Source organism: Oncorhynchus kisutch, linkage group LG17 (genome assembly GCF_002021735.2).
Source record: "Oncorhynchus kisutch isolate 150728-3 linkage group LG17, Okis_V2, whole genome shotgun sequence".
In the NCBI taxonomy this organism is placed as follows: domain Eukaryota; kingdom Metazoa; phylum Chordata; class Actinopteri; order Salmoniformes; family Salmonidae; genus Oncorhynchus; species Oncorhynchus kisutch.
Window position 1 is genome coordinate 59,257,500 of NC_034190.2, and position 23,923 is coordinate 59,281,422.

At 43.7% G+C, this 23,923-nt stretch overlaps 1 protein-coding gene, 1 long non-coding RNA gene and 1 pseudogene across 2 annotated transcripts; 1 reads left to right on the forward strand and 2 right to left on the reverse strand.

Annotated features, from left to right (window-relative positions):
- The first annotated feature begins 303 nt into the window (after positions 1-303).
- LOC109907009 (uncharacterized) lies at positions 304-2,279 on the forward strand. Its single transcript, XR_004203667.1, has 5 exons — positions 304-346; positions 573-767; positions 870-950; positions 1,187-1,370; positions 1,518-2,279. It is a non-coding gene; the product is annotated as an uncharacterized LOC109907009 (long non-coding RNA).
- Positions 2,280-4,525: 2,246 nt separating this feature from the next.
- LOC109907010 (UDP-glucuronosyltransferase 1-1 pseudogene) lies at positions 4,526-15,118 on the reverse strand (annotated as a pseudogene).
- Positions 15,119-17,281: 2,163 nt separating this feature from the next.
- LOC109908011 (serine/threonine-protein kinase pim-1) lies at positions 17,282-21,107 on the reverse strand. The gene is made up of 6 exons (XM_020506360.2): positions 20,704-21,107; positions 20,377-20,483; positions 20,177-20,227; positions 19,461-19,827; positions 18,908-19,084; positions 17,282-18,774 (listed from the first exon to the last, which is right to left on the reverse strand). The coding sequence occupies exons 1-6, from the start codon at positions 20,783-20,785 to the stop codon at positions 18,593-18,595; spliced, it is 966 nt and encodes a 321-aa protein (XP_020361949.1). The 5' UTR covers positions 20,786-21,107; the 3' UTR covers positions 17,282-18,592.
- Between the last annotated feature and the right edge of the window lie 2,816 nt (positions 21,108-23,923).

Sequence of the window (23,923 nt, forward strand, 5' to 3'; positions counted from 1 at the left end):
TGCTATAGTAACTTTTTGTGACCAGATGGATTGTTAGATTTCTAACAAACATGTAATTATGTTACTGACATGAAGCTTGTTTGCATTTAAGCAAGTCAAACTCATTCTCTCTGCAGAGATGGAAGAGGTTGCTATTGTATACTTCCGTTATAGGTACATTCCTCAGAACTACACAGAACAGGTTAGATGGTAACATCCTGTCATTGTATCTCACCTGTGGTGGCAGGTAGCCTCGTGGTCAGAGCGTTGGGCCAGTAACTGAAAGGTTGCTGGATTGAATCCCTAAACTGACTAGGTAAAAATCTGTCATTCTGCCCCACTGTTCCCCGGTTGGCCGTCATTGTAGGTAAGAATTTGTTAACTGACCTGCCTGGTTAAATAAAGGGCTTACAGCATTTATTTAATTTAATTTAAACCTTTCTCAGTAGTCAGTGTATCATTGACTGTAATGTGTGTACCCATTAAACTCACAGACCACTTCCCAGTTCCTCTATCTATGATGATGATACTGTTGGATTGGATTTGGCCCTTTGATTCAGCAGTAATAATCTTCCCTGTATGTTTTTGTGTAGAGCTGGGAGGCTCGCCTCATGATGGAGCGCTCTCTGGCTGTGAAGTGTCCAGATATCAGTACCCACCTGGCTGGCACCAAGGAGGTCCAACAGGAACTGGCCAGACCTGGTGTTCTGGAGAGGTTCTTTCCTGGTGAACCTGATGTTGTGGATCAGATCCGGGCCACATTTGCTGGGCTGTATACATTAGACATGGTAAGAGAACCTGGCTAAGTGTTTACATATTACCTCTTCTCTTTACAATGTTGTTGTAAATAGTTTCATTTATTTTTCAATGACTTTACTTGGTCACAACAGGGACCAGAAGGTAACAAGACTGTCTATGGCTTTTGCAAAACCAGACCAGTTTGTCCTGAAGCCACAGAGGGAAGGTGGGAGGTAAGAGGACCTCAGCTCTTTCTTTCTTCTCACAATGGGTACATTAACTAAAGGTTGCCTGGTGCCCTGGGTGAGCTAAGATATCACTTTAAGACCATTGGAATTGTCTACAATGTACAAACTCTACCCACTCTATGTCCCAGGCGAGGTAAAACGAATGCACCTAGTCTCTCGTGACCCCTGACACCGTCATGCTCTGGCCTGTCTGCTGATGTATAGAATTCCTCCTCCTGTAGGCAATCACATCTACGGAGCTGAGATCTTTCAGATACTGAAGGGTGTGAAAGATGACATATAGAGGGCAGCTTACGGCTGGATGGACAAGATCCAGCCTGTGCACAACTACATCCTGGAACGGGGAACTCTGCTAAAACTCAGCACTTGCATATGTGAACTGGGCACATTTGGAGCTTATGTCAGGTATACACACAGACAGACATGCATATTTTTGTCACAATATTATTAATTGACTGATACAGAAATGTTCTGGATGGTGTTGTGGTGGCAGAATTTTCCACAGCAGTGTTATTTGTGTTTGCACTGATGTCTGGATTTGAATTCTCATAGGAGCAGTCACATTGTGCTGAGGACCAAGAGTGATGAGCGCTCTGATGGAGGTGTGGCTGCTGGAGTAACAGTCCAAGACAACCCTCTCTTTGTCTGACCGACACTGTCCTTTATGATACTAGTGTATTTAGATACTAGTCTATAGATGAAGCCAATGGGTCCATACTATCCAAGGATGAGTGTAATGTCTGTCATCCATCTATGCCCATCATGTCTGTAGGATGTATGTGCTGTTATGTTGAATTTGATTTGGAATTGTTCACATAGCCTGTCTGACGGTACAGATTAAGTGAATAGCAGATCTACAGATCTAATGAAATGCAGGAATCGGACCAAGCGAGAAAAGTAGAAATAATCATCAGCTTCATTAGCACTTTGCTGTTGATTTCTTCGCAACTTATTCAAATGACTGGCAGGGATCAACCAAGTGTAATAATGTAGAATTATGATGAGTTCAAACAGGGGTCATTGATTTGGAAAGTATATCACAATAACTGCTATTTCTCAAACATGGAGAATGGTATTAGCATGTATAAAATGCAGTTCCTTAGTTTGAACACTAGGTGACAGTAAACGGTAAGATATTTCCGTAGAGAATGATAAAGACATCAGCACACAGGCAGTGCTATTGAGGCAATCTCCATTTTGAAGTAGTAGCTGATCTTTTCAGCTATATGGATTTGGATGAAGTGGGGAGGCTTGGGCAAGTTGCAGTCAGGGGTGCCGGGCTGTTGACCAGGGTAGGTGTAGCCAGTTGGAAAGCATGGCCAGCCGTACAAAAATGCTTATTAAAATTCTCAATTATTGCAGATTTATCGGTGGTGACAGTGTTTCCTAGCCTCAGTGCAGTGGGCAGCTGGAGTGAACCAAGGGCTATATCTGTTCCTGGTTCTACATTTTTTGAATGGGGCATGCTTATTTAAGATGGTGAGGCACTTTTAAAGAATAACCAGGTATCCTCTACTGATGGAATGAGGTCAATATCCTTCCAGGATACCCGGGCCAAGTCGATTAGAAAGGCCTGCTTGCTGATGTGTTTTAGGGAGCGTTTGACAGTGATGAGGGGTTGTCGCTTGACCATTACGGACGCAGGCAATGAGGCAGTGATCACTGAGATCCTGGATGAAGACAGCAGAGGTGTATTTGGAGGGAAGGTTGGTTAGGGTAATATCTATGAGGGTGCCCGTGTTTACGGATTTGGGGTTGTATCTGGTGGGTTCATTGATAATTTGTGTGAGATTGAGGGCATCAAGCTTAGATTGTAGGATGGACGGGGTGTTAAGCATGCCCCAGTTTAGGTCACCTAACAGCATGAGCTCAGAAGATAGATGGGGGGCATACAATTTGCATATGGTGTCCAGGGCACAGCTGGGGGCAGAAGGTGGTTTATAGCAGGCGGCAACGGTTGAGTTGGCAAACAAACTGAAAAGGGTGCATACTGCCACCTAGTGTGTTTGAGCAGGTATTAAGCCAAGGTTGGCAATTTACTTCCACATAATTAATTAATTAGCTGATCCCTCCTGATGACCCAGATGGAATCATGTGATTCTTCCTTCACCCATAGGAAGTCCCACCCAGTTGACTACTTTAAAATGGTGGAAGCCCTCAATGGAAATTTCCATGCCAAAACAGGTTTCATCCATCTCGAGTCCTATATCTAACTCTTTGGATATTTCTTGGAGTTTTCAAAAATTAAAATGTCAAAGGTTTTTCAGAATGATTATGAAAAACCAGTATCTCTCATCATTCTCATTTGGGCCTTTTGCAGAGGTCAAACAGTGGGCATAACACTGTGCTTATCAGTGAATGGATAGTTTTTGAAAACGATTCCAATATACTTGAGATATGCAACTGTTGTATTAGCCATCAAAATACTCATGTATGGTCTCAATACGGATCCTTATAAGGGAGCCTATGTTTAGCCATTCCCTTCTTTGTTCATGATCTACCAACTCTCTGAGGAGACAATGGGGCCAGATTGACTATCCTTTAAGAAACAAACACACACACAACAGCCACTTTGACCTGGATGTTATCTCGCCCTCTCTGTCCCTGGCAGTGCTGTTGTCTACTCTGCCTGTGTGTTTTATCCTGCTGCCATCAGAGCTCTTTGTTATTGTTCGCTCGGTGCCACAAATTCCAGGAGTTGGGTCATCAAACAGACGGACACACAGGTCACTCCCAATGGGCTGCATTTCCCGCAAGGCTCTGGCTGTATTCCACTTTACTTCCTGGACTGCAGCAGTGGAAAATGAACTGTGTTTGTTCCCGACAAAAGTTGCTCTAGGGGTCAGGATATGTATTATTCCAGTGATCACTAAGCAGACAGTTTTTGGTCATAGGTTTCCGTTCTCAGAAATGGCTCCGCATGACTCCCAAAAGCTGACAAAGAATTGTACCTATTTTCTCCATGAATGACTCCACTGTTTGTTTCCTTGCCAGTGTGCTCACATTCTTGGACAAATTATTGGCAAAGGTAGTTGAGAACGCTTGAGAGAATGGTTGTAGTGGATTAGCCTTCAACTCTGATCACGGACTTAAAGCAAACTATTGGAGTTAACAAGCTGGTTACACAAGTGGCCCAGATAGCTGGGCACTGTGGTGAGAGTGGCAGAGACTGCAGACAGAGGCGCCAGGTCAGGAAGGAATGACAGGAAGTGGGTCATGACAGGGTGGAAGTGGGTCACAGTGCTCCAGCTCTGCATGAGAGAACAGGGAAGAACAACAGCACTGAGACAGGACTCGGAGTAGCTTCCCTGCCTGACTCACTTTCCTGCTGCAATCCCTACACCACTCTGTTTTGTCCGTAGACTGTAAAAAATAAACTGTCAAATCAAATGTGTTTACTACGAATCACCTCATTTTTTATTCTACACCGTCTTTTGAAAATAAAGTGTGTTTTCGGCAAACCTCTGTCAGGCGTTACTTTCATTTAACCTACCTATGTTATTTTATTTACACACCTTAGAGAAAACCCTACTAGGCTACAGTGCATTTACTGATTCCTCTTAAAGCAGCAGTGGCGGAAACACAGTTGCCATGGCAACAGGTATAACTAAGATGATGAGCAGGGTGAAGAGATCCAGGCAGGGGTACTGAATCCAGCTGCCCTCACATGACCTGCTCCTTTGTGCCTCTTAATAAACTCAGTCCAGAAGATCGCCAGGTTAAAGGGATTAACAGGACAGTTCTTATGCACGGCCCAAAGCTTCCTAATCTACTCCTTGTACGTTTTGTCATTGATTATCTTATTAAGGGCCTTCAGAATTTTGTCTGAGGTCACATCATTAACACTGAGGATTTTTCCCATGCCTTGTGCTGCCATGCGCTGCACGTTGCCACACAGGTCACCAAAAAAGGGCATCATCACCATGGGCACACCGTTGCAGATCCCCTCGTGGATCCCATGTGGATCCCTCCATGTGTGATGAAGGCCTTGACGGTGGGATGGCCCAATAGATCGTTCTGGGGGAGCCAGCTCATCACCTTGACATTCTCTGGAGGATCTTCAGGCACAGCTCCGATGTATCTCCACACAACTCGTTGAAGAACCTGCCGGAAGACATCAAAGAACTGTTGAGCTTTCTCAGCTGGCGGTGAGAAATCAAAGTGCATGAAGCAAATCGATGTCTTGCTCATCAGCTGTGGAATAGTCGTCTCCCTCTGTAGGACATCTGAGGCGATGGCATTGACTACTGAGTACAGGTATCTGCAAGACGGGCTCAAGCAGGGCCAACAGGAAGTTGACACTCCTCTGTCTCAAGGTCATGTGGTCTGTGTAGTGTAAGGGGACATAGGAGGCAGGGAATGGGCACTGGCTGGCCTCAAACTCTACACCACACAGGGGGAAGTTATGGATGAAGAGAGAGTCTCCAACGATGACACCAACAGGCTAAAAGGGATCAGTTTGCATCAGCTTCTTGTTATATAGGAGGTTTGTTACAGGCATGCTGGATGCCACACAGGGAGGTCAGGGTGATGTAGTGCTGCAAAGGCCCCCTGCTGCTATCCCTGAAATCACCACCACCCTGTGTCCCCTCCGTCCAAGCTCCTCCACCATGCTCCTCATCCCAGTCCAGTGGCTGCCGTTCATCACAAACAGCTTCCCAACCTGAGGGAAGACCAGATGGAGGCAGAGCAGCTGCCCTCAGAAACACTCCTCCTTCAGCCGTAGGATAGAGTGGTCACTACACTTGGTTACACTACAGAATAGAGGGAACTATACAGACAGTCAGTCAGAATCGTGAGTGAAAAGTAGCCGACAATTGACAGTGTAGTTTCACTGTGTTACTGTGGATTTAATTACATTTTTAAATAGAAAAAAGTTCCGTCAAGAGTTTGGGAGAAGTTTGAGAGGAGCATACACGTTACACACATTCAAATTGAAGTGGAGTTTAGGATGATGTGTTGCAATGGGATGAATCAGAATCAGCCGTTTGCATTTACCGATATGCCCAGTTTACTCCCTTTCCTGAAAACAAATGCATATTGGGAATGTTAGTGTTTCCTAATATGTTGTTTGATTTTTGAAGAAAGGCCACCAGTCTTGTCAGTAATGCCAGTTGTCAGCATGTCAATAAAGAACACTTCAGGGAACCTCCCCCACAGTCTACACACAGGGCTCTGTCATGGGTGTAAAGTCCAGTACAGACAACAGAGCAACTAGAACACCAAGGGATGTGGATGTCTCTTTTTCTTTAGCTTCAAAGCGCTGTTACTACGTTATCTCCCTTTATTGTGTGTTTTCCCCCTGACACTAGCACATTTCCTTGTCCACGTGTTCATGCCAGTGATTTGGCAGAGGACCTTTAGAGTAGATCTGTTAAGTGCAGATAATATGGTTGCATCCCCCTGGAGACAAAGGTCTGTGCCAGCGTGCTTCACTCCTTTTTCTCAGTCATCCCAGTGTGATAACATCCTGTCCTAACGACTGGAGGGGCTGGCTGAAAGGAGAAAGACAGACAGGAACCCATCCGGCCCATCACACTACCATTGACCTGAATGTGTTCTGGAGGTAGGCTGTAGCCTCAGAGGAACAAATGTGTTACAGCCACACGAGTCAAGGTTCAATTCCTGTTGTCAACTTTTAAGTTCTTCATTATTGTAAATTGGAACTGTCCTAACCCCAACTTCCTCTTCCACTATCTTAATGAGTAATAAAAGACTTGAATGAAACTCTCAAAAAGCCTAAGAATTCAGTTACAGGGGCACATTCCTTGGAAGACTTTGCATACATGGTACTTATCATAAATAGCCATGTAATTGTATGACAAAGTACATGTTAGCTTGACTGTGAAAACCACAAATGGAAAACAACAAGCAGAAGCAAGTATTGACACATCAGCATCTCCGCAACTACTCTCACAGGAATGAGGAAGTGAGTGATGCACTAGTTTACGGGAAATTCGTGGGAGGGGTTGATGGGAATGCATGGGGGTGGTTATGGGGATGACTATGACAAATATTTCAACAGAGAGAGAGGAAGAGAGAATAGTGAGGTAGAATGCCATAAACAATTGTAGCCAGAGGAAGCTGGTAGGAGGAGCTACAGGAGTACAGGCTCATTGTAATGGCTGGAATGGGATCAATAGAATGGAGTCAAACACATTGTGTTCATGTGTTTGATGTGGTTGATACCATTCCATTGATTCCATTCCAGCCATTACAATAAGTCCTCATATAGCTCCTCCCACTGGTCTCCTGATTGTAGCACAGTAAAGTTGGATTTGATATCCATATTTGTTTCTGTGTGTAGTAGTGGCTGGATTCAATCCGTATTGCAGAACTATGGCGGAAGATGCACGTTATGGCTCGATACACATTTAAAGGCAATGTTCCCACGTTGGCAAAGACTGGGTTCACAGTAAATGCTGTGTATGTCGGCTCAATATGAAATGACCTATATGTTTTAATGCGGATCTTCCACGATACGGACTGAATCCAGCCCCAGCAGGCCTTCCTTCCAACAAAGACTATTCTAGGGTTCAATATGGTGTTTTGCTGATGTGTCCAGCATGCCACCAAAAGCCGTTCTAAACGCCATGTTCATACAGCTTAGGAGTTCACTGTCATTCAAAACTCTGAAGACTCTCTCAGGACTCTATTCAATCTATATTGATGAAGTGTTACAGATTGCACAATAGAAATGTAAAGATCATTTGTGATTGAGCCGGCATATGCAGCCTTTACCGTGAACGTGGTCTCCGCTAAAGCGAGAACATTACCTTTAAACTCTGTAACTCTGAACTTCCATGATACGGATTAAATAGAGCCCTCAGTGAGGTTTCCAAAGCAATTGTACATAAACAAAGATCTAAAAGACAAGACAACCCGTCAATAACATCTCCTCTTGTATATAAACAGTGTTATTTACAAATGGATGAGTCCAAGGGTTGAGTCAACAGGCTCATGCTGACAATTGCCATTCAGACTATTGATGTGTGTCTCCCTCCCTCTGCCTCAGAAGGGGAGTGACAGGAATCTGCTTGTGGTCTGGTCACCACGCCCCCCCCTCTGCCCTGCGCTCCATGTCATCCTGTTTGCCTATTTGCTTGAGAGAGAAAGCTGACCTTTCCCTTAATAGCCAATCTGGCCAACACAATGTGTGGAGCTGTGAGTCAGGCAGCAGGAATGCAGCACTCCACGCAGGCGGAGATGGGGACACTGCAGGTAGCGCCAGCCCCAAGGAGTCAGGGTCACCCTGAGACGTTTCATTCCTGCCTTGGAAACCTCTGAGGCATGCTGTAGGCAAACATTGACTTAGTCATCTCCCACACTATAGCCAGCCTTCCTCTCAGGCAGCTCTCCCATGTACTGGCTTGTTGCAGTAGGAGGGTGGCTGGCTGGCCAACCTTTGGATCCGTCACAGATGTGAAAGTGCTGGGGTGGATAGCTGGGATAGCTGTCCGCCCTCTCTAATTAGTCTGTCTGACTCATTCACAAAAATGTGAGAACAACTGCCATGCCTTGAACAAGTGCAGCTAGAAACGTTGCGGTACAGTTGATTATATCTAACATTCACAGAGGAGAGTAAAGCATGAGATGTGAGCCAAATAAAAATTGCAGCATTTGATACACTTATGGTGGGAAACAGTTTTGAATGTTTTTTTTAAGAGCAGATGCTTTGCAGAGGGTATTTGAGATCCAGGCCACACACGCAGGCAGTGACGAGGACCAGGATCACTGACTAGTATAACACCCTGCTATACAGGGAGAGATGGATCACACTGACCTTACAGAGCACTGTGCTCCAACGGAATGACACCCACTCCCTCAGTGCGGTGTGTGTGTGTGTGTGTGTGTGTGTGTGTGTGTGTGTGTGTGTGTGTGTGTGTGTGTGTGTGTGTGTGTGTGTGTGTGTGTGTGTGTGTGTGAGTGTGAGTGTGTGTGTGTGAGTGAGTGAGTGAGTGAGTGAGTGAGTGAGTGAGTGAGTGAGTGAGTGAGTGAGTGAAATGTTTTGGGCAGCATAAAAAACATACCTTGTGAAAGCACATGTTAAGCAGCTAATTATACAGGGGTGTTCCTGTGTTCATGTTGTGTAAGATGTCCAAAACAATCGACAGCCAGGACTCGTCAGGCCATATTATGACTATCAATTTTGGATTGTTGCCTGTGTTTGGAAATATGGTATATATGCGTGTTTCTTGAGTTCTTCAGAAGAAGTTCTTGAGAAAGATTTGGGAGGCAGGAGTTCCTGCAACAGCTGGAGTTTCTCTCCGTTTCCCAATAACTGTTTTGCAGGGAGTGGTATACAGGAATGAGCATGTAGAAGGCAGTGGAGGCTGCTGAGAGGAGGACGGCTCATAATAATGGCTGGAAACGAGTGAATGGAATGGATGTATTTGATACCATTCCACCAATTCCGCTCCAGCCATTTCCACGAGCCCATTCTCCTTGATTATGGTGCCACCAACCTCCTGTAGTAGCAGCAAATAATCAGCCATAAACAATGGTCAGAGTTCTACAGATATAATTTAAGATGAGCAATACTGTTAACACAACACTATTAACTCATGCATTTTCCAAGAGCGAGAGAGCGAGTCGAAACAGCAGGTCCGAGACAAGGTAGAGCGTCCGGTGTAACAGGTCAGGGTTCCACAGCCGCAGGCAGAACAGCAGAACTGTATCAGCAGCACGACCAGGTAGACTGGGAACAGGGACAGCCAGGAGTCGTCAGACCAGGTAGTCCTGAGGCATGGTCCTAAAAATAGTAGAGCGAATGATTTATTTCAGCTTTTATTTCTTTCATCACATTCCCAGTGGGTCAGAAGTTTACATACACTCAATTAGTATTTGGTAGCATTGCCTTTAAATTTTTCATCTTGGGTCAAACGTTTTGGGTAGCCTTCCACAAGCTTCCTACAATAAGTTGGGTGAATTTTGGCCCATTCCTCCTGACAGAGCTGGTGTAACTGAGTCAGGTTTGTAGACCTGACTCTGACGCTTTTTCAGTTCTGCCCATACATTTTCTATAGGATTGAGGTCAGGGCTTTGCAATGGCCACTCCAATACCTTGAGTGGCCATTACAAAGTTGTCCTTAAGCCATTTTGCCACAACTTTGGAAGTATGCTTGGGGTCATTGTCGATTTGGAAGCCCTATTTGCAACCAAGCTTTAACTGATGTCTTGAGATGTTGCTTCAATATATCCACTTAATTTTCCTGCCTCGTGAGGCCTTCTTTTTTGTAAAGTGCACCAGTCCTTCCTGCAGCAAAGCAAAGCACACCCACAACATGATACTGCCACCCCCGTGCTTCATGGTTGGGAAGGTGTTGTTCGGCTTGCAAGTCTCCCCCTTTTTCCTCCAAACACAACGATGGCCAAACAGTTCTATTTTTGTTTCATCAGACCAGAGGACATTTCTCCAAAAAGTACGATCTTTGTCCCCATGTGCAGTTGCAAACCGTAGTCTGGCTTTTTTTATGGCGGTTTTGGAGCACTGGCTTCTTCCTTGCTGAGTGGCCTTTCAGGTTATGTCGATATAAGACTTGTTTTACTATGGATATAGATACTTTTGAACCGGTTTCCTCCAGCATCTTCACAAGGTCCTTTGCTGTTGTTCTAAGATTGATTTGCACTTTTCGCACCAAAGCACGTTCATCTCTAGGAGACAGAACGCGTCTCCTTCCTTAGCGGTATGATGGCTGCGTGGTCCCATGGTGTTTATACACTGCTCAAAAAAATAAAGGGAACACTTAAACAACACAATGTACCTCCAAGTCAATCACACTTCTGTGAAATCAAACTGTCCACATAGGAAGGAACACTAATTGACAATCAATTCCACATGCTGTTGTGCAAATGGAATAGACAACAGGTGGAAATTATAGGCAATTAGCAAGACACCCCCAATAAAGGAGTGGTTCTGCAGGTGGTGACCACAGACCACTTCTCAGTTCCTATGCTTCCTGGCTGATGTTTTGGTCACGTTTGAATGTTGGCGGCGCTTTCACTCTAGTGGTAGCATGAGACGGAGTCTACAACCCACACAAGTGGCTCAGGTAGTGCAGCTCATCCAGGATGGCACATCAATGTGAGCTGTGGCAAGAAGGTTTGCTGTGTCTGTCAGCGTAGTGTCCAAAGCATGGAGGCGCTACCAGGAGACAGGTCAGTACATCAGGATACGTGGGAAAAAAGGCCGTAGGAGGGCAACAACCCAGCAGCAGGACCGCTACCTCCGCCTTTGTGCAAGGAGGAGCAGGAGGAGCACTGCCAGAGCCCTGCAAAATGATCTCCAGCATGCCACAAATGTGCATGTGTCTGCTCAAACGGTCAGAAACAGACTCCATGAGGGTGGTATGAGGGCCCGAAGTCCACAGGTGGGGGTTTTGCTTACAGCCCAACACCGTACAGGACGTTTGGAATTTGCCGGAGAACACCAAGATTGGCAAATTCGCCACTGGCGCCCTGTGCTCTTCACAGATGAAAGCAGGTTCACACTGAGCACATGTGACAGACGTGACAGAGTCTGGAGACGCCGTGGAGAACGTTCTGCTGCCTGCAACATCCTCCAGCATGACCGGTTTGGCGATGGGTAAGTCATGGTGTGGGGTGGCATTTCTTTGGGGGGCCGCACAGCCCTCCATGTGCTCCAGCCTGACTGCCATTAGGTACCGAGATGAGATCCTCAGACCCCTTGTGAGATCATATGCTGGTGCGGTTGGCCCTGGGTTCCTCCTAATGCAAGACAATGCTAGACCTCATGTGGCTGGAGTGTGTCAGCGGTTCCTGCAAGAGGAAGGCATTGATGCTATGGACTGGCCAACTCGTTCCCCAGACCTGAATCCAATTGAGCACATCTGGGACATCATGTCTCGCTCCATCCACCAACGCCACGTTGCACCACAGACTGTCTAGGAGTTGGAGGATGCTTTAGTCCAGGTCTGGGAGGAGATCCCTCAGGAGACCATCCGCCACCTCATCAGGAGCATGCCCAGGCATTGTGGGGGGGTCATACAAGCACGTGGAGGCCACACACACTACTGAGCCTCATTTAGACTTGTTTTAAGGACATTACATCAAAGTTGGATCAGCCTGTAGTGTGGTTCAACCCAAAACTTCCATGGGTTGATAAATTTGATTTCCATTGATAATTTTTGTGTGATTTTGTTGTCAGCACATTCAGCTATGTAAACAAAAAAGTATTTAATAAGAATATTTCATTCATTCAGATCTAGGATGCGTTATTTTAGTGTTCCCTTTATTTTTTTGAGCAGTGTATTTGCTATACTATTGTGGTATTAATGTGGTACCTTCACGCGTTTGGAAATTGCTCCAATGGATGAAGCAGACTTGTGGAGGTCTACAATATTTTTCCAGAGGTCTTGGCTGATTTCTTTGGATTTTCCCATGATGTCAAGCAAAGTCGCACTACGTTTGAAGGTAGGCCTTGAAATACATCCACAGGTACACCTCCATTTACTCAAATTATGTAAATTAGCCTATCAGAAGCTTCTAAAGCCACGACATCATTTGCTGTTTAAAGGCACATTCAACTTAGTGTATGTAAACTTCTGACCCACTGGAATTGTGATTCAGTGAATTATAAGTGAAATAATCTGTAAACAATTGTTGGAAAAATTACTTGTGTCATGCACAAAGTAGATGTCCTAACCGACTTGCCAAAACTATGGTTTGTTAACAAGATATTTGTGGAGTGGTTGAAAAACTAGTTTTAATAACTCCAACCTAAGTGTATTTAAACTTCCGACCTCAACTGTAGGTGTTCCTTTTATCCAGGTGAGAAAGGGCAGTGTGGAGTGTGATTGAGATTGCGTCATCTGTGGATCTGTTGGAGCGGTATGCGAATTAGAGTGGGTCTAGGGTGTCCGGGAGGATGCTGTTGATGTGAGCCATTACCAGTCTTTCAAAGCACTTCATGGCTACCGACATGAGTGCCACAGGGCGGTAATCATTCAGTTAGGTTACCTTCGCTTCCTTGGGCAACCTAAGTGTATGTAAACTTCCGACATCAACTGTAAGTACTCAGAGCCTCTGCTATGAGACTCGGGCGCTCAGGTGCATCCTGTTTCCATGGATCCTCCTTGAGATGTTTCTACAACTTGATTCCACCTGTGGTAAATTCAATTGATTGGACATGATATGAAAAGGCACACACCTGACTATATAAGGTTCCACAGTTGACAGTGCATGTCAGAGCAAAAACCAAGCCGTGAGGTCGAAGGAATTGTCCATAGAGCTCCGAGACAGGATTTTGTTGAGCTACAGATCTGGGGAAGTGTACCAAAAAACATTTCTGCAGCACTGAAGGTCCCCAAGAACATAGTGGGCTCCATCGTTCTGAATTGGAAGAAGTTTGGAACCACCAAGACTCTTCCTAGAGCTGGTTGCCCGGCCAAACTTAGCAATTACGGTAGAAGGGCCTTGGAGAGGGAGGTGAACAAGAACCCAATGGTCACTCTGACAGAGCTCCAGAGTTCCTCTGTGGAGATGTGAGAACCTTCCAGAAGGACAACCATTTCTGCAGCCCTTCACCAATCAGGCCTTCATGGTAGAGTGGCCAGATGTAAGCCACTCCTCAGTAAAAGGTACATGACAGCTCGCTTGGAGTTTAACAAAAGGCACCTAAAGACTCTCAGACCATGAAAAACAAGATTTTCTGGTGTGATGAAACCAAGATTGAACTCTTTGGCCTGAATGCCAAGTGTCTCGTCTGGAGGAAACCTGGCACCATCCCTACGGTAAAGCATGGTGGTGGCAGCATCATTCTGTGGTGATGTGTTTCACCGGCAGAGACTGGGAGACTAGTCAGAATTGAGGGAAAGATGAACAGAGCAAAGTACAGAGAGATCCTTGATGAAAACCTGCTCCAGAGCATTCAGTACCTCAGACTGGGGTGGAGGTTCACCTTCCAACAGGACAACGACCCTAAGCACACAGCCAAGACAATGCAGGAGTGGCTTCGGGACAAGTCTCTGAATGTCCTTGAGTGGCCCAACCAGAGTCCGGACTTGAACCCGATCGAACATCTCTGGAGAGATCTGAAAATAGCTGTACATTATGAGGTATTGTGTGTAGATTAAAGAAACAAAATCGATTTAATCCATTTTAGAAAAAAGGCTGTAACACAATGTGGAAAAGTCAAGGGGTCTGAATACTTTCTAAATGCACTGTATGTATGAATATGGTACAATGATAATTTAGTTAACATATTTTGGAAAAGTTTACATTGCACAGTATATACTTACAGAAATAATCAACCTGAGAGAAAATTGGGTTATTTTATTCTCAAACAGTCCCTCACTGTAGATTGGCTTTGTCCTGCTATTGTGATGACTCAATCCAAAATGCATATTTTCCCCATTCAAAGGAGCTCCATAGGTGAGGAGTGAATGAGTCATCGATTCTCCATCCATGCAAATACAACACCCTTATTTGACTCTCATTGTATAACAGGTTTGCATGATTTTCCCTTCCTCAGTTCAGGGAATGAGTAGGCTCCTTCATTAACTGAGTTCTATCAGTCCCATCACAAGGCAGACAGCAGCACTTTATGGGAGAAAACTAAAATGGTGGCAAGATGAAAGGTTTCATGGCAGATATTCCATGTTTCCATGTTTGTGTATCATATTTTACATTATAGACTTTGTTGGAGTTAAAAATACATTGCCTTGCTGTATGATGTTAATATTCAAAGCAGCCACCCACATGTCAATTGTAGTTCACCCCCAGATTCTCAGAACATATAATTATGCCATCTAAAGGAAATGTTCTGTGGTTTTGATGATATCTCTACTACAGGCAAATGTTTTCCAGGTAGAGGATGCATACAGATAGAGGGTTAGACAAGTGTTGAGAAATATGTCAGTGAGATAAACCAAAGTGCAATGGCTTAAAAACCACAATACAGTGTTAATTTACAGTAATACCCAGCCCACATGGTCATACAGGTCCTCTAGCTGGGCTTTGGACATATACTGAAGCATGCATAAGCCAATAAGGTATAGTGAGCAAGGATAGGCAGAGGATTACAGAGGCTTGGGGAGCGTGACCCCCATGGCGGGTGGGGAGAGAGGAGGGGCCAGGTCGGCAAAGCTGGGGTCTGGAGAAGGGGCAGGGCAGAGGACCACATGCTGGGCCATCTCTGCTCAAGGAATTAAGATGAGGGCATGCCTGGCTACGTAGGTGTATTTGAATACTTACTAAACAAACCACCAAAATTTGTGACAAAATTGTCTACCTCTATGTTGTCTCTACTGAAATAGAAAATGCGAACGCTACAGATATGGACTACTAGACCTTCGTAGATGCATCTACTCTGCCTTCTGAGATGATGTTTGTAAAGTTGTGATAACAGATTTGCAGACTGAGGCCAGGACCCCCGCGGTATAATCGCCTTTTATTAAACGTAACCTGCTTTCTAGATAAACCCTTAAGAACATAAATCAAAGTTTTTTAGCTTGACTTATAAAGAGACTAATGAAATCTGGACCATGTCTCCTTGTCAACTTTGCACACTGCTGCTCATGCTCCCGTTTGATTTTATTTATAACAACGTTTCGACCCTTCATCAGGCATCCATATCCCAGGTGGGGGTGAAAGGTCCTATATATAGGGGCGGTACTCAGTGACATCACTTCCTGAAACAGGAGGTAAAAATATATAACATAGGTTCACAATATTAACATTCAATGTATCAAAATATATGATCATAGACTGTAATATATTTACTGTAATATACACTGCCGGTCAAAAGTTTTAGAACACCTACTCATTCAATGGTTTTTCTTTATTTTTACACATTTCTACATAATAGTGAAGACATCAAAACTATGAAATAACACATGGAATCATGTAGTAACCAAAAAAGTGTTAAACATATATTTCATATTTGAGGTTCAAATAGCCACCCTTTGCCTTGATGACAGTTTTGCACACTCTTGGCATTCTCTCAACCAGCTTCACCTGGAATGCTTTTCCAACAGTCTTGAAGGAGTTCCCACATATGATGAGCACTTGTTGGCTGCTTTTCCTTCACTCTGCGGTCCGACTCATCCCAAACCATCTCAATTTGGTTGAGGTCGGGGGATTGTGGAGGCGAGGCCATCTGATGCAGCTCTCCATCACTCTCCTTCTTGGTCAAATAGCCCTTACACAGCCTGGAGGTGTGTTGGGTCATTAATAGTCCCACCAAGCCCAAACCATATGGGATGGTGTCGTGCCTTGACTATCATTAATGTGTTTGACTGTTATTCTATAAAATAATTACATACCACGTTCAATTATTATGCAATTAAATTAATCATATAACAATTAATTAAGTAGTAATCTGGAGCACCACGGGAAAACGTATATAACAAGTTACTATCTCCCGAATTAAACTCTTGTAAGGTATATTCATATCTATAGATAAGTCACTTATTAATGTATTTTTACCACATATCAGTCTCATTCTGAATGTCACATAATCCTATAAATCTGCATAAACCCTCGTCTCCATGATGAATCAGCGATACACAAATTGGCTTATTTATTTACTAACGAAATAATCACACAGAATTACATAAACACACAAACAGGATAGACATAATCTACACATAGATTACTACATAATGCAATTACATACTACATAATGCAGTTGTTGAGATGTGTCTGTTACTTGAAATCTGTGAAGTTTATTTGGGCTGTAATTTCTGAGGTTGGTAACTCTAATGAACTCTACAGCAGAGGTAACTCTGGGTCTTCCATTCCTGTGGCGGTCCTCATGAGAGCCAGGTTCATCATAGCGCTTGATGGTTTTTGCGACTGCACTTGAAGGAACTTCCAAAGTTCTTTACATTTTCCGTATTGACTGACCTTCATGTCTTACAGGACTATTTGCTTATTTGAGCTGTTATTGCCATAATATAGACTTGGTAATATAGACCAAATAGGGCTATCTTCTGTATACCACCCCTACCTTGTCACAACACAACTGATTGACTAAAACACATTAAGGAAAGAAATTCCAGAAATGAACTTTTAGACTATAAATATATGACAGGTGTGGTTCACCTACAACTCCAGAAAGTACCTGGAACCTGTGTGCATGTTCGTCAGCTTTTGTCCTTGTCAACTTTGACATATGGTAAGAGTTGAGCTATGTGAACTCTGAGCAGGTATGGAGCAGTGGTGGCAACTTCTCTTGTTATTCATTCACGTCAATCTAATTCACACCTGAAATATGATTCGGTTTTAAGCAATTTTTTCACTTGTGTTTGTAGTTGAAATACCAGGCTCCTGAAGTAAAACAAGTGGGCCAAAAGTCAAGGTTAAAAAAATATTTATTGAAATCGTATAAAAATAGTTCATATAATTTACAATTCTAATTTGGATGAAAACAAAACAAACTAAGCTGCAATCATGCAACAAGAGGTGAAAACAATGTTGATGTATGACACATACTTGCTTACTCAGAACATTGTCAATTCATCCAAATCAACAGCAGACAAATAACTAACAGTTACCATCAGTAGACTTTCAACATACATTAAAATGGAAGTGCTTTGAAGGTTATTTACACACACACACACACACACACATATATATATACATACATACATACACAAACATCTGCTCAGAAGATTTCAAGCCATAAATATGGTCAAAATACATTTAAATAATCTGTGGGCCCTTCAACAACTGTGGAATGAAATATACAGCCGAAATTCTCTATAAATAAATAAATAATTCCACACAGCTCGAGTGAGAAAAATCACACAAATATTATTCACAATAGCCTTATTCCTAGCCTGTGAGGTGAAAGATAGACATGTTTACTCGAACAAAAAAAGCATTTAGTATTTTAGTGTGGCGCTTTGCATTACTGTGTGCATTCACGTCTGGGTGAGTGGTAGTTGTGTGTAGACAGGCGTTAAAAGCTCGGAGGTGGATGCAGGAAAGTGAGGTAAGTCTTCCGGTTTTTGTTTGCACAGGTTTGTGTGTACTATAGGAGGTTCTCTGGCTGCTGTCGGTATTGGAAAATGGCAAAGGCTTTACTGATCTAGTCCTATAAGACGAAAGCAGGAAATAAAACCTTGTAAAGTAAAAAAAAAAAAAAAAAAAGTGATATGTTGGCTTCATGAAATTCAAGTATTTCCAGGGTCCCCAACAATCGGACACACCAAAGGCACTTCAATTTGCTCCTCTTTGCTTCCTGTGACACCCACTCATCAGTGAGGCGGGGCAGAGTACAATGGCTGGTTGGTAGCTAGCTAGTTATGTAACAAAGACTGTCCACTTGTTCATGCCTTCAGCAGAACAAATCACATGAATAGGGATGGACTTCGTCCTTTCTGGTGTACATACTCTCACACCACAGCCAATATTACAGAGCAAGTCCTTCATAGGGGTGAGAATAGCTTTTGATATTACAGTGTCCAATTAAGTAGCCATTAAGGATGTTACGTTTTCATTAAGTCCAAAAGGAGAGTGAACAGGTGGGGTCTGGCCACAAGAGAAAGAGGGAGATATTTAAATAAAAATGTAACTTCCTTCTGTATAGTCCATATTGTCTTTGGTGTACAGCCACGTCAGTCCTCTGTGTTCTACTAGTCTCGGTCAGTGCAGTGATACAGTCATTGGGCCACCACGGTGGTGAACGCAGTAGGCTCATGACTGATGCTGTGCAGTCTGATCTCTGTGCTCTGCTCTGCTGAGGACACTGTGCTCTGCATCCATGGGTGATTGATGATATCCTCAAACGATGGCCTCTCAGCAGGCCTCAGGGACAGGCACAACTTGATCAACTGCTGGCACTCTGGAAGAAGAATGGGGATAATGGTTAGTCAGTGCTTACGACTGGTCACCCAATGACTAATATATGAGCAATATATTTCACTGGTGTAGCTTATTAGGTTTTAGGATGTTTTGTTCCAGTTATTGGGGCTCACCTGTGGAGATTCTTCGTCTGAAGAGCACCTGGCCTTGTACAATCTCCTCGTCCTGCTCGAAGGGGATATCTCCACACACCATGTCATACAGCAGGACACCCAAAGACCAAACAGTTGCTGACCGCCCATGGTACCGATGGTATTTGATCCATTCAGGTGGACTGTACACTCTAGTGCCTTTTGATAGAGAAATAACAATAATGGTTCAATTCAAAGATGTGCTCAATTCCTATGAAGAAATACTAGCACAGAACACTTTTAAAAATGGACACAAAAAATAAACATTAAGGACTGATTTAATAAATCTGTGATTATATGGATTAAACATTGATAAATAATCAATGCGTGCCTTCTTTTGAGGTCAAGCGCCAGTGAGCGTGACAGTAGGGTGTGTGAGAGTGAATGTGTGGAAGGAGAGCCTGACACGTGACAATGTTTATAAACTTTGAGTTGTAAAAATGCACTTTCCCTCCAAAGGGTGGCGCCAAAATCAACACATCCAGCTAACCACTAAAACGGACTATGATTAGAGTATATCAACGAAGATGCTTACCATCGAAGTCGGTGTAAACAGTGTCTTTGAGCAATGCCCCGGATCCGAAGTCAATAAGCTTCATTTCGCCCGTCTGAAGATCAATGAGGATGTTTTCATCTTTGATGTCCCTGTGTACAACCCCACAGTTGTGGCAATGTCGAACGGCTTCAAGAACCTGACAGAAAAAGTTCTTTGCCAGCTCCTCTGGTAAAGCACCTTTCTCAGTGATGAAATCAAAAAGGTCCTTGACCTTCTCCGGCCGTTCCATGACAATAATAAAGCTGTCAAGTCGCTCGTACCAGTCCAGCATCTTTATCACGCCCCGAGCTCCATTCCCAACTTTCTTCATGAGTAGAATCTCCATGGGGACACGAGAGCCATTTGGCTGAAAATAAAATTGAAATCTGGTTAATTTCTGCCGCCAATAGTGGGAAGGCAATAATAAACATGTCATCCCCCCGAATGATCCAGCTCCCCCCGGGCCAATTGTAATATGGCATGTGACCAACATTTATGTTAATTACTATAGCTCCCGCCTTGGATCACAGTTTAATTTTGTATGATGCCAGATCTCTATAGCAATATGCATCATTCGCCCGTTTCATTAAAATCGTGCCAGTGCGGTCTTGAGATATCGCTTGTGACGAACGAATGGAGCCAGATCCACAGTCCCCTGGACAACAACATACTATACATGTATTCAAACTAAAATGCACAACCAAAAGCATCCTTACCAGCTCTCCCCACTCCGAGACCCGATCCTTAGCCACATGTTTGACAGCAACCTGCGTGTGAAAAAAAAGGATCAGATCAATTAAACGTGATATTAGAGACGAGAAAATATGTAAAGATATGAATTGATTAGCCAACTTGTATTTAAAATATATATTTAAAAGAATGCGACTGTTGACAATAAAATGTAAGAAATACTAACCAGTGCTCCATCTGAAATTCTTGTGCCAGAATACACCGTCCCAAAACCGCCACTTCCCAGCACAGAGCCAACCTGGTAAAGCTTCTCGAAAGGCTCCCTCTCTTTCCCTGTAAATATACAAGAACATACGATTAATACAACTCTTCCACATAGTTAGTGTAATGATACATGTGTGAATACAAATAATTTAAATACCCGAAAGGGAAACGGTTACTGTAGATTAGGTCAAATGGAAAACACAGTATTGGTAGCCTAGTAGCAAGGTAGCATTAATGTTACTCGTTAGCTAATAGCGAACCTCCATTTACAAGACAAGCGTCATCTAACCTTGGTGAACTTGAAGCTGGATTTTCGCCGGCATATCAACGGTGGAGATGTGAGCGAATGAGTTTAATTTAGACAGCAGCATTCCAGTAATCCACGAAATTGACGATTTATTCTACAAATATTCCGATGTGGGATCCAGTTCAACTATATCTGGCGCGTGACCCACGTTGCTGTAGGAAAAAAATGCGGCACCAATCCTCGTCTCATCCGGATCTTGCGAAGACTCGTTATTTGGTCCTTAAACGTAAACGCGTTCGTATCCAGTGAGTTGAAATATCGAGTAGCCCAATGATACAATATGACTATTGATATACTGTACAATTACTTGTAAACGGTAAACCAAAATGTAAAAGAAAAACAGCACCTCACGTTTTGCTAGGACACCGGCTCTTTGAATTTGAGGAAGGGCAGGGAAGGACAAATATATATCCATAGTAAATGGGAGTAACCACCACAAGGTCTATCGTCATTCTGTTCTCCGCCCACCACGCAGTCTCCACCAATGGTAACCATTATAGACTATACAAACGCACGTCAATCATATAATAAAAATAAAGAATAGCGTGTAACCGGCTAGACTAGCCGTGGCGGGAATTAAAACGCGCCAAAAGAAGCCACATTTTCCTGCAGTTTAAAAGTAAACGCAAATTCAAGATCTAGGTGGGGCTAACCACTTGAATGAGAGATGCAGTTTGCCCATTAATGCGTGGTTACTTGCTGTTACTCAGTTATTATATTGTTTCATGCTTCAGTCTTTGGTGCAACATAGTTTTGGAAAAATAAAACAAAATATCAAATTAACTGCCTTTTACATTATATGAAATAGCTGATTTTGACTATCCTAAATTAGATTAAGAGATTTAGAGCGTTTACTAGTAATATGCACAGGGTTGGAGATGTACATCCAGGGTACAGTTCTGTACAGGGTACAGCTCAGCTCCAACAGCACAGGTCAAAGGGAGGAATGAAACAATAAAAATAATAACAAAAGGACAGGGAAAATGTGTGTGTGTGGGGGGGGGCTAGTTATCTGACTAGTGGTGGCTAATTATAAAATGTCCATTTGGAGGGGGCAGGTTAATTGTCCATTGAGGTTGGGGGAGGGGGGATGTCCATGGGGGACGGCAATGTGGGAGAGGGGAGGGGTGGGAGTATGTAGCTGACTAGTGGTGGCTAGTCAGCAGCCTGATGGTCTGGGGGTAGAAGCTATTGGCCATTCTTTCAGGTTTTGCCATGATACTCCTATACTGCCCACATCTGAGTGATGAAAGTGGGCAGAACAGTCCGTAGCTCGGGAGGCTAGGGTCCCAGATGATCTTCTTGGCCTTCTTGCGACACATGGTGTTGTAGTAGTTGTCCTGGAGGGCAGACAGCGAGCACCCAATTGTGGTGGAGTTTCCGTACCAGGCTGTGATGCAGCCCCTCAGAAATGTGTACGCTGAGGAACATTATGTTTTTGACCATCTCCACAGCGGCCCTGTTGATGAGGATGGGGACATGCCCAGCCTGGTTTCTCCTGAAGTAATTAATCAGATCCTTTATTTTGCTGATGTTGCTGGAGAGGTTGTTTATCTTGCACGACGCCGTCAGATTGCCTTCCTCCTCGTCCTCTCGTCATTGTTGGTAATCAGGCCTACTACTGTCGTGTCGTCAGCAAACTTGGAGTTAGACCTGTGTGAGGCCACGCAGTTGTGGTACACAGGGAGTACAGGAGGGGACTGAGGATGCACCCTTGTGGGGCCCCGATGTTGAGAAGGGAATATTTTGCATACCTTCACCACCTGGGCCATCATTAAGTCCAGGATCCAGTTGCATAGGGAGGAGTTCAGTTCCAGGGCCGTTGAGCTTAGAGGGCACTATGCTATTAAAGGCCAAGCTGTAATCGATGAACAACATCCTCACATATGCATTCCTTTTGTCCAGGTGTGTGAGGGCAGTGTAATGGAGATTGCATCGTCTGAGGATCTGTTGGGGTGGTAGGCAAATTGGAAAAGATTGAGTGTGTTGGGGAGGGAGGAGTTGATGTGGTCATTGACTAACCTCTTAAAGCACTTCATGATGATGGACATTTTTTTATGTAACTTTTAATTAACTTGGCAAGTCAGTTAAGAACAAATTCTTATTTACAATGACGGCCTACCCCGGGCTAATTGTGCTCCACCCTATGGGACTCCCAATCATAGCCGGATGTGATGCAGTCTGGATTCGAACCAGGGACTGTAGTGACGCCTCTTACACTGAGATTTAATGCTGCGCCAGTTGGAAGTCATTCAGTTTAGTTACTTTCCTTTACTTGGGCACATTGATGATAGTGGACATCTTGAAGCAGGTGGGGATAACAGCCTGAGCTAGAGAGAGAGATTGAAAATGTCATAAAACACAACAGCTAGCTGGTCTGCACATGCTATAAGGGCATGGCCGGCAGACTTGCGAGTGGTAACACGTATGAATGACTTAAGTACGTCTTCCGTGGAGACCGTAAGCACAGCTCTTGTTGTCCTAAAGGGCTCTCCTCAGCAGCTCAGAGTTGTTATACTTGAAGCGTGTAAAAAAAAAGTGTTTACCTGGTCCAGTTGGGCGGCGCTGGTATCCGTGGACATGTCTTGCTTGTTTTTTGTAATCTGTAAAGGCTATTCCAGAGTTCAGCCTATATGCATTATGTTATCCTGATGTCATGCTATGCTGCAAGATTAGATTTTTAGGTCTTTACAAAAACAAAGTTCTGTCGCAGGGATACAATAAAGGCCTAGCCCTTTCTGTATCAGGATCTATGATTTTAACCCTTGCTATAGGCTAGCCTATTCTTTTCACATTAGGACACTGACATGTTGGCCTATGCCTATTGAGTTGAGAACGAATCAGTTTTTATTTGAACAATACATGTGTCTACTCGACAGTAAAGCGCTATGTAAAATAGCCGCATACCATGCATTCTTTCAAGTTGGGTGGCTGCATTTAGTCGTTCGCAGGATGTGGGAAACTCGAGATTAAATAAATCCATAATTATGCTACCATCAGACTTAAATGTAAAAGTTTACCTGAAACACAAATATGAAAAAATATGATTTTGTCATGTTGTGCCATATGGTAATTCAAAGCAAATAGCCCTAATTATCAAGGCACAAGGTGAGACTCAGATGCAGACACAGGAAGCAGATGGTTGGAGTCTTACAATGTTTAATAATTCAAAGAGGTAGGCAAGAGAATGGTCATGGACAGG

Bases quoted from the DNA above. Each gene is read 5' to 3' on its own strand.
- LOC109908011 (XM_020506360.2), bottom strand. From the start codon at position 20,785: ATGCTGCTGTCTAAATTAAACTCATTCGCTCACATCTCCACCGTTGAT. The intron at 19,828-20,176 runs GTAAGGATGCTT...TTTTATTTTCAG, and splicing joins TCTCGGAGTGGGGAGAGCTG to CCAAATGGCTCTCGTGTCCC. The intron at 19,085-19,460 runs GTAAGCATCTTC...CTCTATCAAAAG, and splicing joins TGTTTACACCGACTTCGATG to GCACTAGAGTGTACAGTCCA.